General features: G+C 55.0%; 2 protein-coding genes across 2 annotated transcripts; both read right to left on the minus strand.

Annotated features, from left to right (window-relative positions):
- Window positions 1-10,732: 10,732 nt before the first annotated feature.
- On the minus strand, window positions 10,733-11,758 carry LOC100836543 (pollen allergen Phl p 11). The gene is made up of 2 exons (XM_003565877.4): window positions 11,435-11,758; window positions 10,733-11,359 (listed from the first exon to the last, which is right to left on the minus strand). Exons 1-2 carry the CDS (start codon window positions 11,604-11,606, stop codon window positions 11,019-11,021), a joined length of 513 nt encoding a protein of 170 aa, XP_003565925.1. The 5' UTR covers window positions 11,607-11,758; the 3' UTR covers window positions 10,733-11,018.
- A 584-nt stretch (window positions 11,759-12,342) lies between these two features.
- LOC100838374 (protein Mpv17) lies at window positions 12,343-15,919 on the minus strand. Its single transcript, XM_003565881.4, has 3 exons — window positions 15,563-15,919; window positions 13,921-14,012; window positions 12,343-13,033 (listed from the first exon to the last, which is right to left on the minus strand). The coding sequence occupies exons 1-3, from the start codon at window positions 15,722-15,724 to the stop codon at window positions 12,631-12,633; spliced, it is 657 nt and encodes a 218-aa protein (XP_003565929.1). The 5' UTR covers window positions 15,725-15,919; the 3' UTR covers window positions 12,343-12,630.
- Window positions 15,920-16,812: the final 893 nt, after the last annotated feature.

Raw genomic sequence — 16,812 nt, forward strand, 5'->3', positions numbered from 1 at the left:
CATGCAGAGCGAGCCAACGCGGAAGTGCTGCGGGGGCTCAAGACGAGAACTTTTGACAAGCTCAAAGGCCACGGGAAACACTTGGTCGAGGAACTCCAGCCCGTGCTGTGGTCAATCAGGACCACACCTAGCCGGGCAACGGGTGAAACTCCTTTCGCCCTTGTCTACGGGGCAGAAGCGGTGCTGTCCCTCGAGCTCAAGCACGGATCTCCCCGAGTACGCGCGTACGACAACTCCAGCCAACACGAGCAAAGGGTTGATGATCTGAACTTCATCGAAGAGCTTCGATGCCGGGCTGCTGTGCGAGCCGCACGCTGCCAGCAGGGACTCCGTCGTTATCACGACAGGCGAGTCCGTCCCCGGGGGCTCGAGAACGGAGACCTTGTCTTGCGCCGGATACAAGGAACGAAGGCCGGGAACAAGTTGACTCCGAAATTGGAGGGCCCCTTCCGGGTAGTGTAGGTGACCAAACCGGGAGCTGTCCGGCTGGAAATCGAAGAAGGCTTGCCGGTGCAAAATAGCTAGAATATTGAGCACTTGCGCAAGTTCTACCCGTGAAGCGGCGGAGCCCGACCCTCAGGTGATGCTGCCGATGCATACCTCTCGAACTAGTGTAGCCGGGCAGCCCCCGCGTGTAAACCACTATGAATAAAGATAAGTGATGTTTCCTGAATGTTTAATTGCCTCATTTTATCTGCATGTTCCTTTCACTCCTGTCTCCTGCTCTAAGTGCACAGAAGTCTCTTTCCATACTTGGTTGTGAGCAGGGAGCTGTCGGAGCCTCGAAAACGTAAAACCCGTTGTCGGATCACTCTGGCACGGGGCATGCAATTGCTGGGCTTCCCGCCACGTGCATCACGCAGTCGCTATGTCTGGGAAATAAGAATGCTCACAGCCAAGTTTGGTATCGACCCTTCTGTGCCCGGGGGCTGGGAGGCAGGAGAGCTTTGTGTGTTTTTCGTGAATTTCGAAAAAAAAATTGCAGCATCTCGGGCTTGGTAAGAATCTAATGTGCAGGGTAGAGGTGGAATATTGCGCACTGTAGTGCTCGTGGACTGCCCACGAGTCGCAGCGTGTAGCAACGCCTTGTGGTGCGGAGCGACCGCACAATGAGGGACTCGCCACACTTCGAGGCTCCTGATTCAGGAGGAAGCCGCCACGTGTGTCACAACAACTTGGCATGCGGAGTGGCGAAGGCCGTACCGCACTCCAAGGGGCGGGGCGCAACGTATGCTGCGTTGACCCGGCATGTGTGGTGGTAAGTCCCCCCTTCTGCGCCTATAAAAGGAGCGTCCTGGCCATGGAACAGCTCAGAGCACAGCCAAGAGGCTAAGAGGGCGGGCGTTGCCGCAGAGGCGCGATGGTGGTGCATCCCATCAGCGCCCAGCGCCGACGGGTGCACCGCCGTCGCGCCCTTGCCGCATCCCCCACCGAGCCCACTCCGAGGGGCGTCGCAGAGACATGGTGGCGGTGCATCAAACCAGCGCTCGGTGCCGGCGGGTGCACTGCCGCCGTGTCCTTGCCACACCACCTCTAGCGAGCGGCTCCGGGGCGAGGGCTGCCGCGGAAGCACGGGGGTGGTGCATTCCATCAGCGTTTGGCACTGATGGGTGCACTGCCGCGGTGCTCCTGCCGCATCCCTCCAGAGGGTATCTCCGTACGAAGCGAGGGCTGCCGCGGAGACACTATGGTAGTGCATGCCATCAGCGCTCAGCGTCGACGGGTGGACTGCCGTAGTGTCCCTGCCGCACCCCTCCAGACGGCGCCTCCAGAGGCGAGGGCCGTCGCGAGGACGCTGTGATGGCGCCGGTGCCGGCGTCCGCCATTTGCTCCGGCCCACCACAGCATCCCTGCTGCATCCCTCAGGCAGATTTTCCCCAAGCAACGAGAGCTGTTGCGGGGACGCCGTGATGTCTTCGCCACCCGCGTTTGCCGGTGGTGGCGAGGAAGTCACGATGTCCCTACTGCACCCCTCGGAACGTGTTCTTCCGAAAGCAAGGGCTTTTCCAAAGGCGAGGGTTGTTGTGGAGGCGCGGTGGTAGCATCGTCGTCGGCGCTGGTCGCCGACGGCGATCCTGCCACGGCGTCCCTACCGCATCCCTCCAGCAGGCTCTCTCAAGGGAGACGTGTCAGGCGCACACCTTCGCCAAGCGTGCCGAGCACGAGACCGAACGAAAAGCTAAGTGCTTGAACCTGAACGGTAAACTCCTTAAGAACTGAACGTAACTGAACGCTGCCTCGCTAAGTGTGGCCCCGGAACCTGCGTGTAGCCGGAGTGTTAGAAGGACGCTTGCGGGGGGAGTGCGCTCCCTGTGCGGCTTCCGGGTCCGTCCCGGGAGGGCATGGCTTGGAGTAGTCACCCCGCAAGTGGAGTGGCTCGCCGCTACTACTTGGCCCCAGGTCGGCACTGTGGGTCCGTCCCGGGTCCCTGGCCTGGTCAAGGGTGAGGTGCGCGAGTCTTCGGCAACACAAAGCACAACACACAAGGGCGAAGGGATCCAGCCCGCGAGGCAGCCCCGGAAACAAGGGACAAGGATTAAGCAGAACTAAAGAGCTTGATTAACTAAGTAGCGAACGATTACACGAACTAATGAAACTGTAATTGTTCAAACGGCGCCAAGCGCCATGGTTGCAGGAATGAAAACAAAGTAAGGAAACAACAAAGAAACGCCAAGAGGCGGCGGCGACTAGTTGCCGGCGTCTTCCGCCGGGGGCTCCGGGGACGGCTCGGGGTCCGACTTCCGCTGCATCCGCTCGACCACCTCGTCGACGAACCCACTCACTGCCTGGGTGTGGGTGGGCTCGTCCTCGTTGTCCGACCAGGCGTCTAGCAGCGTCTCGAAGGGAAACTCCGGGTCCCGAAGGTGTACCCTCGGAAGGATCGTCCCGACGACCTCCTGGGCACAGTTGGCAACCTTGTTGGCGCCACACTTGGCGATCCCGACGTCGAGCGCCCCGAACTTCCCCACCAGGTCGGAGAAGAATGGGATCAGCGTTGAGACGTCCGTGCCGTCCACCTCCGCGGCCTGCAGCTCGAACCTGGGCAGCAGATCGTGTAGAGCCTGGGCGATATGGAGCAGCTTCTCGGTCTCCAGTTGCCGTTGCCCGATCAACGTGCCGTGGTGGAGCCGGGCGTTGAGCGTGGCCTTCTTGTCCTTCCGGAGGCGGCTTGCCAGCGACGCGAGCTCCGTGGCTTGGGCCGTGTTGTCCTCACCGGTCTTGGCAAGCTTCTCCCGGACAGTGGCCAGCTCGGTCTTGAACCAGGCCGCTCTGTCCTTGGTGGCGCCGAGCTGGATCTCATGCCGGGTCGCCGCATCGACCGCGCTTTCGGTGGCCTTGACCTGCACCTCCAGCTTGACGCGCAGGCCCTGGATCTCACCGAGATAGTTGGCGATCAGATCGCTCTTCTCGTTGATCCGAGCATGGGTTGTAGCGAGCACCTCGGCGTGCTCCTTCTTGGCTTCCGCTTGAGCCACCACCAGTGAGTCCAGAGCCCCCTAGAGCTCGGCCCGCTAAGCCTCCAGTCGCCGGTAGAGCTCTTCTTCCGGGACGACCGGTGTGTCGGCATTCTCCAAAGCTTCCTGGGCAAGGCGCGTCTCCTCTCGTAGCCGGGAGAGTTCCTGCCGCTCCTTCTCGACGGCTTGCCGCAGCTCGCCAAGCTGGCTCTTGGCGATCGCGTGGTGCTCCCTAACCTCGTTTAAGGAGGTGACGAAGGCCAGTTGCTGGTCCTTGACGGCGTCAAGGAGCCGGTGCCTTCGGTCGAAGACGCTCGGATCCCAGGTGATGGGATTCCAAGCCACCCCGGCAAGGGTGCCGAGGTCGGTGTTGAAAGAAGCGGCCGACAGCGACGAAGCCCTCGCCGCTACCGTATAGCTGGGCGGGGGGTCATCCGCTTGTGGCGGAGCATCCTGTCGCTCCTCCCCGGCAACCTCCCCCTCACCCGCGCCCGGGGACTGCGGGGCTGGTGAGGTTGCCGCGCCCCCGGCAGGGGCCATCCCCTGTTGGGCAGCAGAAGAACCCGCGCCTGCGGCCGCGGGCGCGTCGCCGGACACCGTCCCGGTGGCGGCTGCGGTCGCCGCAGCAGGGCTAGGCATGGGGGCTGCTTCTGGCCCCTTCGCCGTCCCTATAACCTCGACGTCGGAGTCGAGGTCAACCACAGTAGCACCCGCTTCCGGTGCGGGTGCGCTTGGGCCTGCAGCAGCGAGAAATGTGAGAAGTGAGAAGCTAGAGAAGTTGCCTGGAGGCGGAAGAGGGGGCTCAGGATCGTTACCTTGCAGGGCCGTTGGGCTTGCGGGGGGAGCCTCCCCCTCCTCCTCCGTCTCGGCACGGTTCTCCTGGAGGCATGCTGCGGGCGGAGCGTCGCCTACGGAAAGAGAAGCTACGGTTATATGAGTAGCTGACAAATGAAAATGCAGGAAAGGAGGCAGGAAGGAGCTGTAGCTGTTGCCGGCGCCACCTCCGTTGGGGCTGGGTCGCCGGCAGGTGCGATGGCGGCGCCGCTGGCCCCTGTGCCAGCCGGGTCGGCTGCGGTGCCGTCCTCCGCGCGCGCCTTCTTGCTCGGCGCGGCAGGCAGGGAGTCGACCCTTCCCCTCTTGCTAGCGCTTGCCGATGAATCGGCCTTCGGGGGGTTGCGCCGGAGCGCGAAGCCCCGGAAGACCCCCCGAGCGGGCAGAGCCGTGGGTGCCCGTGGGGGTGCCGCGGCCCGGGGCACCGCGGGAACCGACGACGGGGCCGCCGCGACGTCGGGGCCGTCGCCGATGGAGCTGTCGCCGCGGCCTCGGCGGCTGCTGCTGAGGTAGCCGTCGCCGGGTCGATGGCGGGCGCTGCCGGGGTGGTCACCGCCATGACCCCGGCATCCCCTGCAGGGGTGGTCGCCGCTGAGCTGGTAGCCGCCGCAGGGGCAGATGCCGCCGTAGCCACCGTGGAGGGAGCCGCGGTCACTGCGTGCGCCCCTGATCTTCGCACGATCAGGGGCGCATCATCGCTGTCCTCCTCATCGCATCCTCGATCGGGGACGACTGCTTGGGACGCGGCAGGCTGGCCCGCCTCGTCGTCCGAGGAATGCAGAGACAGCCAGCTCACTTCCGATTCGCCCCCGCTCTCTTCAAGCACCTGCTTCCCGCGGGGTGCGGGCGGGGGAGAGCGCAGGGACCGAGTGGGGGTATCGTCCATCAATTTCCACTCGCTGCAGGGCGGGAAGGAGGTGGCGATGTCGTTCAGCCCCTGAACGCCGGCGTGGAGGGAGATAACCCCCGGCGGGAACCCCGTAGCAGGAAGGTCCTCGCAGTAGATCCCCTTCACCCACACCTGGAGGGATTCAAGGTCCACGCCTTCGCGGTGGAGGCGTGTCCTGTCTTCGGGCCCCGTGTACATCCATGCGGGGCGGGAGCACAGTTGGAGCGGCGCGACTCACCGGTTGATGAAGGTTCGCGCCACGTCGACGTCGGTGAGCCCCGCCAGCCGCAAGGCCTTGATCTTCTCCACGATGGGGAGGAGATCGGTGTCGCGGTGGTACCGGTCCCGCCAGCCACTGTTGGGTTGCGGCAGCTCGGTGGGCAAGAGGATGAACTCCTCCGGGTCTTGCACCCGGACCCAGCAATAGTCGCCCCGCCATTCCTTCTCGATCTTCTTTTCCGACCGGATGATGAACTCGGACTTCATCCGGTCGCGGGTGCGGAACACCACCCCCGACGACATCGCATTCGCGTTATCGATCCGGGGGTAGAAGTAATGCCGGAACAGTGCCACCGACGGCATTACCCCGATGAATGCTTCGCAGAGGAACTGGAAGGTGGCGAGGAGGTAGAGAGACGTGGGGTGGAGCTGCGCCGCCCGCAACTGGTACGACTCCATGAGCGCATGGAGGAACAGGGAGAAGGGCAGCACCAACCCGGTGAGGATGAAGCGCCCAAACACCCGGAAGTCGTTTTCCTGGTGGTCGGCGCCCGCGGGGAAGATTAGGGTCTCCCCGTGCTCGTTGAACCCGGAGGCGACGGCGTGCCGGATCTTGGCCAGCGCCTCGCCGTTGTAGCCGGGCCGGTAGAAGGCAAGCGTGGCCCTCATCACCCGCTTCTTCTAGTCTTTGGCGGCGGCGGCCTTGGCGGCCGCCTCGCTTTTGCTGGCCGTCGCTTTCTTTGGGGCCTTCACCTCCTTTCCCTTCCTGGTGGTGGGGGGCTCCATGGGGAGCGGAGGCAGAAGCTAGCGAAGCTCTTGGGCGCAAGATGCGAAGAAGTTGGAAGACGAAGGCTGGGGGGCTAAGTGTTTTCCCCTCAACGCAGTAGTAAAAGCTTTATAACACCCCGCCGTTTGGTAACGGCCGGTTCCGTACCCTACGCGCGCGCTGGGATAATTGCTAATCAAAGGAATAATGGAAAGAGTGGCCTTAACTTCCTTGTTTAAGGGGGAGGTTACAGCGGAAATCTCGCACTGACCACTCCGTCCGTAACGGCAGGTTATGTGGGACGACGAAGAGATGCGGGCCTGAGGCGAGTCGGGACCCACGCGTCGGTTGGGGCGTAGCCCGACAACCGACCGAGGAAAAGTTTGTCCAGGAACAGGTGTTGCCGGCCCACGCCCGGGGGCTACTGTCGCACCAGTGGCACCCGGGGTACCACCGTTGCACGACGCGTGGGTCGCATCGCTGAGTTCCCGGGAGGATCTCACCCTGGGCAGCAATGTGCAGGCTGCCCGGCAAGCTACCAGCCCGGCAGGGCTAGCGGGGCTTCGGGGAATAATCCCGCCTGGGCACCTCCCGGGAAGGCACTTGCCGGAAGGAGGTGTTCCCGAGCGCAGGTTCCTGACGTGAGGGCGGGGCCGAGCGAGCAGAGCAGTGGGGCCACGTGGGCGCGTGCCAGGCGCCCAGTGTGCAGTTTCATCATGGCAAGGAGTGAAGCGCACGGCGCATTTAATGAGCCGACAGGAGGGGCGTTATCCGTCTAGTCGGGCGAACAGTGGCTGTCCAGTCCTATTTTTTAGGCCCTAAACCCCTAGCCACGGGGTTGGCGCTCATGCATGCATGCCAGCGCACCAAGGAGGAGCTGCCCGAGCTCCTTGCTCGCCACTTGTAAACCATGCGCCGTGGCACCTGTGGTATCCCCTTAGCTATAAAAGAAGGACCCCCGCCAACGGTCAAAGGGTTCGTTTCTGGTTGGATTTTTCCTGATTGGTTCGTTGGTTCGATTGTTGAGCCAACTCGTAGTGCAACACTGGCAGTATCCCGAAGTAGCAAAGAACACTTAGCCAAAAAGAGACCACCCGGGGGCTCCCCCGGCAACCTGTAAAACAGCCGATCTCACAGTAATACAAGCTCGGACAAGCAGGACGTAGGGTTTTACACCGCAAGGTGGCCCGAACCTGGGTAAAAAGCGTGTGCATGCGTTCTTGGTAGGTTCTTACGCGTCGCATTGGTCCCGCCGGCGATCGCCGGAGCGATCCCCGTAGCCCACTGCCGAACCTAAAAAGGGGGTGCCCGCGCATCCCCGGTGTCGGAACCCCGTGCGACGACACTGACACTTACTCCGCCTGCCTGTTCAGGGACGAGGCATCATCGGTGCGGAGACGGGGGGCCTTGCTATGGCCTCCGCCTGGTGGTTGCCCGTTTCAGGGGTTTTGGTGCTCTCGTCAAGGATGTTGATGCAGACACACATCCAAGAAATTTGGCATCAACAACGTCTTCTTCCTCCGGTGTGTACACGGAGGCGTTTTGCTCCGGCAGTCTGCTCGTTTGCTGGTGGCAGCCAGCAGTTCGCTCGTCAGTGGCGGCACGCAACTTGGTCAGCAGCAAGGTAGATGCATGCTAGGGCACGTGTCAGCTCGAGATGTTTCACTGGACGCATGGTCCTTGTTCAGCCAAATGAAGGGCACGTGTCCTTGAGCCTGGTTGCAGATTTTATATATTTTTGTGTCCTTCAGTCGTATCGGGTTGTAATTTGTGGGTTCTGTGGACCCACTTGCTTTTAAAACTAAGCAGGGACTCTTAAAAAAACTACTCCATCTTTCAACGTCTACTATCTAATATGTCTTTTTTTTATCATATTAGAATATCATCTCGAGAATCACAATAATCAAAGAAGATATAGCTAAGTGATAGATCATGTGTCAGGCATGCATGACCACCGTCTCCTTTAATTCATACTCTCTCCCTTTGAATTTATAAGGAATCCAACAATATATCTTTTGTGCCGCAATAAGCTCATATTAATAATGCATTTTTGTTCAAAATTTGGCATAAAATTTCGTGTGGGCCTTGTAAACCCAAACGGAGAGAGTACCTAGTGTGGATTTCTTTTTTACCTTTTATTGTCATTTTTGTGACACATTTAACAGAATTTCTACAAACTTGTGAGACAAATTAGCTCATCTAGCGTTGTTTGTTTTCTCATTTTCCTCCGCTTATGATAGGCCGGCCCCGACGTCAGTCCTATGTCTTTCCTGCGCCCTTCTCCCTACATTGCTTGTGCAAGCTAGAGTACCCCAGCGGACTTGGCCTTTCTTGAGCTGAGTGAACATTTGCATTGCATTGCATTGGTTCTCATCAATTACCGGCAATCAACGATGCTGGGGAGCTGCTCTTCGTCAGCTGCATGCATTGATTGACTGCCAAGAAATCTTCAGTTGCTTGGGCGGTTTCGTTCGGCCTGGCAGAGCTCGTGGTACGTATCCATTCGTAGCTTGCCGGCGGTACGACGAGTGTGGCGGCCTGCCGGAGTGTGCCACTGAGCCAAGCTAAGCGAATTGTGGTGTCTCGATCAGGGCAAGTTAAAGATAGTTGCCGGATTGTCAAGTTCATGCTACATATATTTTCTTCAGGGTGCGGACCAAAAAACTTTCGAAATTTATAACGAGTGAACGTTCGCTTTTTAGTTTCTCGGAACGAACGTTCTGCTGGCCATCGGGACTGTGGCTATGCGTGCAACGTGCCTTCTTCGGTCACAACTTTAGTTCTGTGATGTGGCAACTTTAATATTGTGGGGTGAAAACTTTAGTCTGCAAGGGTGAAAACTTTAGTTCCGTGTGATGTCAACTTTACCATGTCGCGTCACAAAGTTAGGAAACGAACATTTAGTTCCGCGGGATGTCAACTTTAATACTGTATGGACGACAACTTTAATTTGTGAGATGAAAATTTTAGTTTTGCATGGATGACAACTTTTTCCGCTGAACTCATGGAGCCAACCACTGCAACTTTCTAGCATAACCCAACGATATTAAATATGAATAATATGCTAAAATTAAAGGGCTCAAAAAATTGGTTGTCAGCAACTCAGCACTGCAGACACGTGATGACTTGAATGCCAGCACATATTTTTATGGACGTCTCGACCTGATGGTTGCTGACACCACGCAGTAACCGGTAACGCCCGTTTGTTTTTTCTTTCAGGAAAACCGGTGACGCAGACTATGAAGGCACATCGGCGCCGCTTCTGTTTTTGTGTTTTGTTCCTCAAAATCTCAAATAGACAAAAGGATAGACACATACTGTATACTCCACACCGTACAGCTAGCCGACGGGTAGTATACGTCTCTGGAAACTTTACAGTCGCTCGCCCGACAATGGCCGTCTCGCCTCTCGCAGTGCTCCTCCCGCCCCTCCTCGCCTTCGTGGTATCTCTCTTGTACCTCCTTCGTTCGGCGAAGAACAAGAAGAAGCCCGGCTCGCCGCACGACGGACGTCAAAGCAGGCGCCTGCCCCCGTCGCCCGGCCGCGGGCTGCCGCTCATCGGCCACCTCCATCTCCTGGGCTGAGCTCCCTCCCGCACCAGCCGCTCCGGACCCTGGCCGCGGCGCACGGCCCGGTGATGCTCCTCCGGCTCGGCCGTGCGCAGGCCGTGGTCGTGTCCTCGGCTGCCGCGGCAGAGGAGGTGATGAGGACCCGCGACCTGGCCTTCGCGAGCCGCCCGCTGAGCCCCATGGCGGAGCGGGTGCGGGTCGGTCTTCTACGGGCGCGACGTGGCCTTCGCGCCCTACGGTGAGTACTGGCGCCAGGCGCGCCAAGGACACCGAGATCCTGGGCTACCACGTGCCGGCGCGCACGCGGATCATCATCAACGCGTGGGCCATCGGGCGCGACCCGGTGGCGTGGGAGCGCGCGGAGGAGTTCGTGCCGGAGAGGTTCCTGGATAGCGGTCGTAACGTGAACTACGAGGAGCCGGGCTTCGAGATGATACCGTTTGGAGCCGGGAGGAGGGGGTGCCCCGGCGTCGGCTTCGCCGGGGTGACAATGGAGATGGCGCTTGCGAGCTTGCTGTACCATTTCGACTGGGCGCCGCCGGGCGGGACGCCGCTGGACATGCGCGAGCTGCCCGGGCTCTCCGTGCGGCTCAAGTCCGGCCTGTCCCTCGTCGCCAAACCGCGGTTAATTCTTGTCCAACAAAAACAAATGTATCTATTGTTAAAAATCTTCTAGATGCACGTAATATCTCGACGAGAATTATGAAACCGAGAAAGTACGTAAGTCTGAGTCTAGTTTTTGTGGGCGTTGCATCATGCATTTCTACCCTGCGTGGAGGAGGTGATTATGCGCGATTGTAAGAACTTGGTCTCGTAATCAATAAAGCTCACCAGTTCTTGAAATAGAATTCTGGGATTTTCTACTCCCACCGTTTTAAAATAAGTGAATCTACGTCATTTATTTTGAAACGGAGAGAGTATTTTATTAGAAGAAAAAAATGTCATGGAGTGTTCATTATAGTCATTACATCTGGATTCAAATGGATAAATGATGATAAATCAGTTAGGAATCTAAAAAAAACTGTGTTCTCTTATTGTATACGGAGTAGCGAGAAACCCATGGAGTCAGCACATATCTAGATCAACACGTAATCAGAGGACGGTTTTAGAAACAGAAGAAAAGAAAAGAAAACGAACAGTACAGAAAAGCAGCTGCGTTTGAAGTTTCAGGCCCAAAAGAGGCCCATCAAACGGGTGGCCATCTTCTCGGGCCGTCTGCTTCGCGTCGCGCCGGCCTTGCGGCCCAGACGTGACCAAGTAAAATTAACGGTGGCCTATACGCATGTATTTCATGGCGTCTCGGGTGCGTCCTTGAGGTCGTATGCCTGGAGGATCCCGCCGCAGTCCTTGAGCGGCTCCTTGCGGAAGAAGGCGATGGGGTTGGCGTAGCGTGTGCCCTGCTGCTTGAGGCCGTTGTTGCGGGTGAGCGGCACCCGGGCGCGGTCGCGGAACTCCTCGATCTCGGAGCAAGCCGGGTCGGGGCTCCTGGCCAGCAGCACCTCGCAGATCTCCTCCTGGTGGTCCTGGTCGATGTCGATCTTGTACCACCCGTACTGGTCCGTCGTCGCCTCCGCCTTCAGCTTGCTGTCGCCGCCGTTGAACGGCCTGCAGTCCACCGCCACCGTCGCCCCTGCATAATCCGGCTTCGCTTGCTCATCCGGTGTCGATCGGGAGGAATTCATTAATCCAAGGTTGATTTGGTTACCTCCGATGTTCTTAGAGACGTTGGTCTCGAAGCCGGCGCGGCAGGGGTCGCAGTAGACGCGGCCCGTGACGACGAAGCCGCCGGGGCCCTTCTCGTAGGCGGAGGCCACGCCGGCGAGGGCCAGCAGCAGCAGGGAGGCCAGGAGCGGCCTGGCGAGCATGCAACGCGTCATGGTGTCGACCGATCGGGTATAATTGATGGCGAGGGGAAATTAAGGAGGTGTTCGGGAGCAGTGATCGAGCCGGCGATGGGGATTTATTGGCCCGTGCTGGGGTGAGCCCAGGGAGTCGGGAGGCCGAGCTCGTTTCTAGGCGCGGGAAGAGCGCCAAGCGCTTCGTCTCTTCTTTCTTTCTCAGTCTCAGAATAGCCACATCAACCGATTGTCTGATTTACCTTACGTGTATTAATGCATGTACCTGGGGTCAAAATTTCTATAGTTTAGTCTGGTTTAGGTATCGTACGGGAATTTTTTTGTCTCAACCACACAAAATTTGTTACTCCGTACATGTACTCCGTAGTAATACTGTACAGTAGTTCATATTATGCTAGGATCAGACGAAGGCTGCCAGCACTTGATCGCAGCTCGTTGGATGTGAGTTTTCTGCATATGCCTTTGTTAGCTGCTGGAGTGCTGTAGTGCAAAATTGGTGCACCCAAACCAACAGAATTTCAAATGGAGCGGGATCTGGAAGATGGTGCAGGATGCTGCACGAGCACGATGGCACCCATGGCAAATCACAGAATTTCAGAGGATGTTCATGCCTTGTGCAATGTGCTGCTTCAGTAATTCACACACTTGTACCAGCAGACCTAACAGCAGCAAGTTCTGACCATCACACGTACTGCATCCCTGCTAAGAGCATGTTTCCACCAATACGAGGAACACAAGGAATACTCGTTAGGAACAGTTGCACCGTAATAATGGCGTTCCGTAAACAAACGCTCGATTCATCAAAGTGAAGTTAAACAAGAGATTGAGCAATCTTTGCCTTCCAGTCAAAGGTGAAAAACCAAAAAAGCAAATCTCTACATGATAGTAATGTCCAGTTTTGCTGGGCATTGCAAATTCCACATAAACAGCCGCCGACAGCAAAGTCATTACTTTTTTTTTTCTGAGTTCTCTACTGTGGGACCAACCACATCATGCAGGTTCGGTCCAAATCACTGGGCAGAACGACCTAAAATCATTGCACAGATTAAACCTTACTCTTCTGGTCTTCGATTTTCTTCTGGAACGATGTGAACCATTGCTTCCAAGCTGCATCTCCTTGTTGCTCAATCCACGACAAGAAACAACTGTCTAACAGGCAGAACAAGTTCACGTAAAGCAGTTGGTACCGCACGGGGATGAAGCGGAAGTTTGCGATCTGCACGGCTGGCCAGATGGCTCCGCCTAAAACTAGAGCAGGAATAATATCCCTCTTCACATCATCCTTCACCTGCTCTACACTCCTTCCTGAAGCAAGACCCACATAAGAGAAGAACAGCGCGAGATCAAGCGGTCCAAACAGTAGACCATCTGCTGCAACTTTCGTTGCAACAAATTTGAATGAACTACGCTGATATCTCCGCCGCACAAAACGATCCAAGTATTCATACCTAGGTGACAAAAATGAGTACAAGTCATATGACAGCTTGTTTCAGGAAATGAGAAACTGTTGCTCCAAAAATCATGGAGATTTCGCTTAACCTACAGAGTGCACAAAGCAAAACGAAATTGTGGAATCACCACTCATAACAGAACACAATAAGGTGGGAGCGACAGTAGAAGTTTGTCACAAGGTCCCTATTGTGTATTAGATTACATGCTCTTGTTAAGAGATGTCACACGCCACTACTATTCCCAGTTCAAAACCTTCTAGCCAAATGAAAATTTAGAACACTAACCACAAGTCCAATTAGGTCAACAGCTACTTTGGCTCCAAAAGGTGATGTGAGGACCATGTCGATTGCTTGATAGCACAGCTTAACAATGTTCAGTAAGAGAAGCCACTATTGATACGCCCAAAGCATATGTAATGGAAGTGTCTTAAATTTTCCGTGATGCCATTCATATTTATATGTCATCAACTAGATCTAATAACCTAACAGGAGAACATAAGTGCAGGATGATGATTACTAAATATGTCTTCCATTTAGCCCTTTATTATTATACTCATCTTTCTTGACATTTAGTCCCTCCGTCCCAAATTAACTGACGTGGATATGTATAGATTCTTATAGAAATCCACGTCAGTTAATTCGGGACGGAGGGAGTACATGGCAATGTGTTTGTGGCCCTCTTGAGGTCATTAATCTGCAGTCTGCACCATGTGGTGGCTGTCTGTGAGGCTGGAGGATGGTGTGCGCTGTCAAATTTTGCGTTGTTCATGCTGCGAAAGCTCTAGTAAACTCTTACCAACATATGATAATAAAGGAGACCAGAACAAAGTTAAGCATGGCATCATCTGCTCATGCCCGATAACAAATTCTGAGGAACTACTAACCAGTAATGTCCAACTGGTCCAACAAAAGCAAATCCAAAGGAGCTTGTGATGCCAACACGCTTCCAGTCCACTTTGAACTCTTTATCTTTATCCTGAAAAGGTAACAGAGCTTTGTTAAGTGGATAACAATGAAATTGCAGAATGAGGAAACTTTTCAGCAGACATGCTAAAAAAATAAACTACCCCGAAAGTTCGAATGAAGTTTTGGTCTAAAAATACCTTGTATGTTTTCAGATTGAAAGATTGCTTTACTCTAAAGCTAAAATATCATATGATGGCTACACTTTGATATTTAAAACAATGAAGACTGATGGCTTAGACATCAGAATTGCTGAGAATGTTTTACGTCCTTTCTATTTTATGAGATCCAAAAAACTGCAGAGAAAAATAAGAGAAACAATCCATGATAAGGTCAACAACAACCAAAAGGTCAACAGGTAATAATTCACGTGCTCAGCAAATTCTTTTTCAGTGTCCATATAAAGTTACTTGACTCAAAGTAAACATCCATCCGTGTTGGAGACATCAAGCACATCGTGCATTGCATGCAGCTGTAGTGTTCTCTATCCTGAACGAGTGTGAAGTGACGATTGCATAAGAGATAAGGCAAGGTTTAGCTGAGGCAAGTGTGTGCTTGTTTGTATAATATTCAATAAGAGGATCAATACAAGTCACGCTGCATCCAATTCTATTTTCCTGCATGGTATCAGATATCATATCCACTTCCTAAATTCTCCTCGGTCACGCTTCTCCCCCGTGGCAAGCACTTCCTCCTCTTCTAACCCCTTTGCCAATCCTCTGCGGCTCTGCCTCAACCTGCCACCCATTCTTCCTCCATGGTCCAGCTCATGAATATTCACACTCACGTCCCGATGACCTTAGAGATGACCAAGTCGAACCTCAGCGCCTGTAGCACCCTCTTCATGATTGTCTTTCGCCGATTTGGTCCGTGCAACCATGTCGACATAAAAACAGTGAAATCTCTAATTCCATTACGCATTTAATCTAAGTAAGGCTTTCAGCAGGAACCAAAAAAGAAATATCTAAATTACCAAAGAAAGCATGATTGCCCGAAATGGAGTGAAATATGGTTGGAACTTAAGCAATCAAGTGACATCACAAACCGATCAAATGTCCTAGCCCGATTTTAGCAACAAATATCCTAAGTATTGCCGAAAAAGGATTGTCAAATCTCATCGCACCACCAAGAGCATAGACACAACCACAGGAATAGATTTGGCAAAGTAGGCTTTAAGGTTTCCAAACAAGAAACAATCGACCTCAACATCGAACCTTACCACAAAAATCGAATTTGGCGCGATTAAACTGCCATTGACTCGCAGAAGTTCCACATCAAACACTAATAATATTATTTGCAGAAAAGAACAAACAACCACGACTGTGGACATTAGTCTAGTCACTATCTCCGATTACCAATCGAATGTCCACCTTGAAACGGATTAAGCATCCCCTAAGCCTTAAGAGTAATGACACTTTTGCTAGGCAGCCTAGGTTATTTATACCCCGGGAAAGTCCCAACTCGAGTAGCTGAAAAATCTTGACGCGATGGAATCCAAGAACGACCGTGGAATCCAGGAATGGGTCGAAACGAGACAAGTTGTACGGGCGATTGAGTGGCTACCTGGGGGTTATCCACCTGGTGGTGGGAGCGCGCTCCGGAGTTGTGGGTGACGGCCTGGGCGCCGATGTCGCCAAGGGCCCAGAGGATGCCGGAGCTGACCACCTGCGTTCGCACGGGGTGGGAGGACAGGCACTGCTGGTACCATCGCCATAGCCGCCGCATCCCCGCGAGGGAGTCGAAAGAATTGACCGGGGAGAAGAGGGGAGGACAGGAAGTGTGAGGCTTCCTCTCTCTCCTTATTTCTTCCGATTTGTTCTTTGGGGAAAAATTCTCAAACTTTTGAGCTAGGGTTAGGTGAGGAGAGCAGTGGGTTGCGTTGCCTGACTGTCCTCAAACGAACCAGACCAGGGGACAACTAGGAGATGACAGCCCAATTTTGAAAATTTCTGGAAATGTTAGGGAAACATCTTGGGCCACTATATTGATAATAAACTGACACAAGGAAAATCTAATTGGAAGTTGTGCTGAATTCTGTCATGAATTCGGAAACGCGAAATCAGGTAACTTGGGTTAACTCTTTAGGTCAATCATGTCACGACAGTGAATTCCATTCCATCTTAGTTTTCACTGAAGAGAGAGAGAGAGGTGAAGCATGCCGCTCGCTCCCACGCCTGTTTCGCTCCAACGTCGTTGGGAGGTCAAGTACTCCATTGCGATTCGTGATTCTCGATTCATCTATGATGGTACTCTGATTCATTCCTCTGCTTCTGAGGTTGACGAGGTTGGACTGTCTTTAGATGGGTTGTTAGTTCGGACCTGCTCTACTGTTCATATTGGGGGGAAGCGCCAGGTCTTTGCCCCTGGGCGCTTAGGTTTGGGCTTAACCCTGGATCTCCGCCAGCCTGCTTCGCAGCCCCATGCTGGGCCGCTTTGCTCATTGGTTAGTCCAGGTAAGCGTGCTCATCCATTTCGGTTCTCTCGTGGTGTGGTCTCGGTCTCAAACCCTAGATCCTACGGTGTGGTCTTTGTTCCATCTTCGGTTCACACTCGGGTCTCCTTTCCACCAGTTCATACGCCCCCGCTGTCGTCTGGAATCCCAGGCAATTCTAGATCGTTCGCACAGGTCGCGGTGCTTTCTACCATGGATCGCAATCGCTTCCGTGATACTGGTGACCGTCGTTCCCCTCCGCGGAACAATCCACCATCTCGCGGCGAGGGGATGGGGGGGCGTGATCGCGGTCCGACCCCTCCTCGTCGCTCTGATGATTGGCGCAACAACTCTGATCTGACGCTCGGGAGGAGCGTTTGCG

Source organism: Brachypodium distachyon, chromosome 2 (genome assembly GCF_000005505.3).
Source record: "Brachypodium distachyon strain Bd21 chromosome 2, Brachypodium_distachyon_v3.0, whole genome shotgun sequence".
NCBI lineage: Eukaryota > Viridiplantae > Streptophyta > Magnoliopsida > Poales > Poaceae > Brachypodium > Brachypodium distachyon.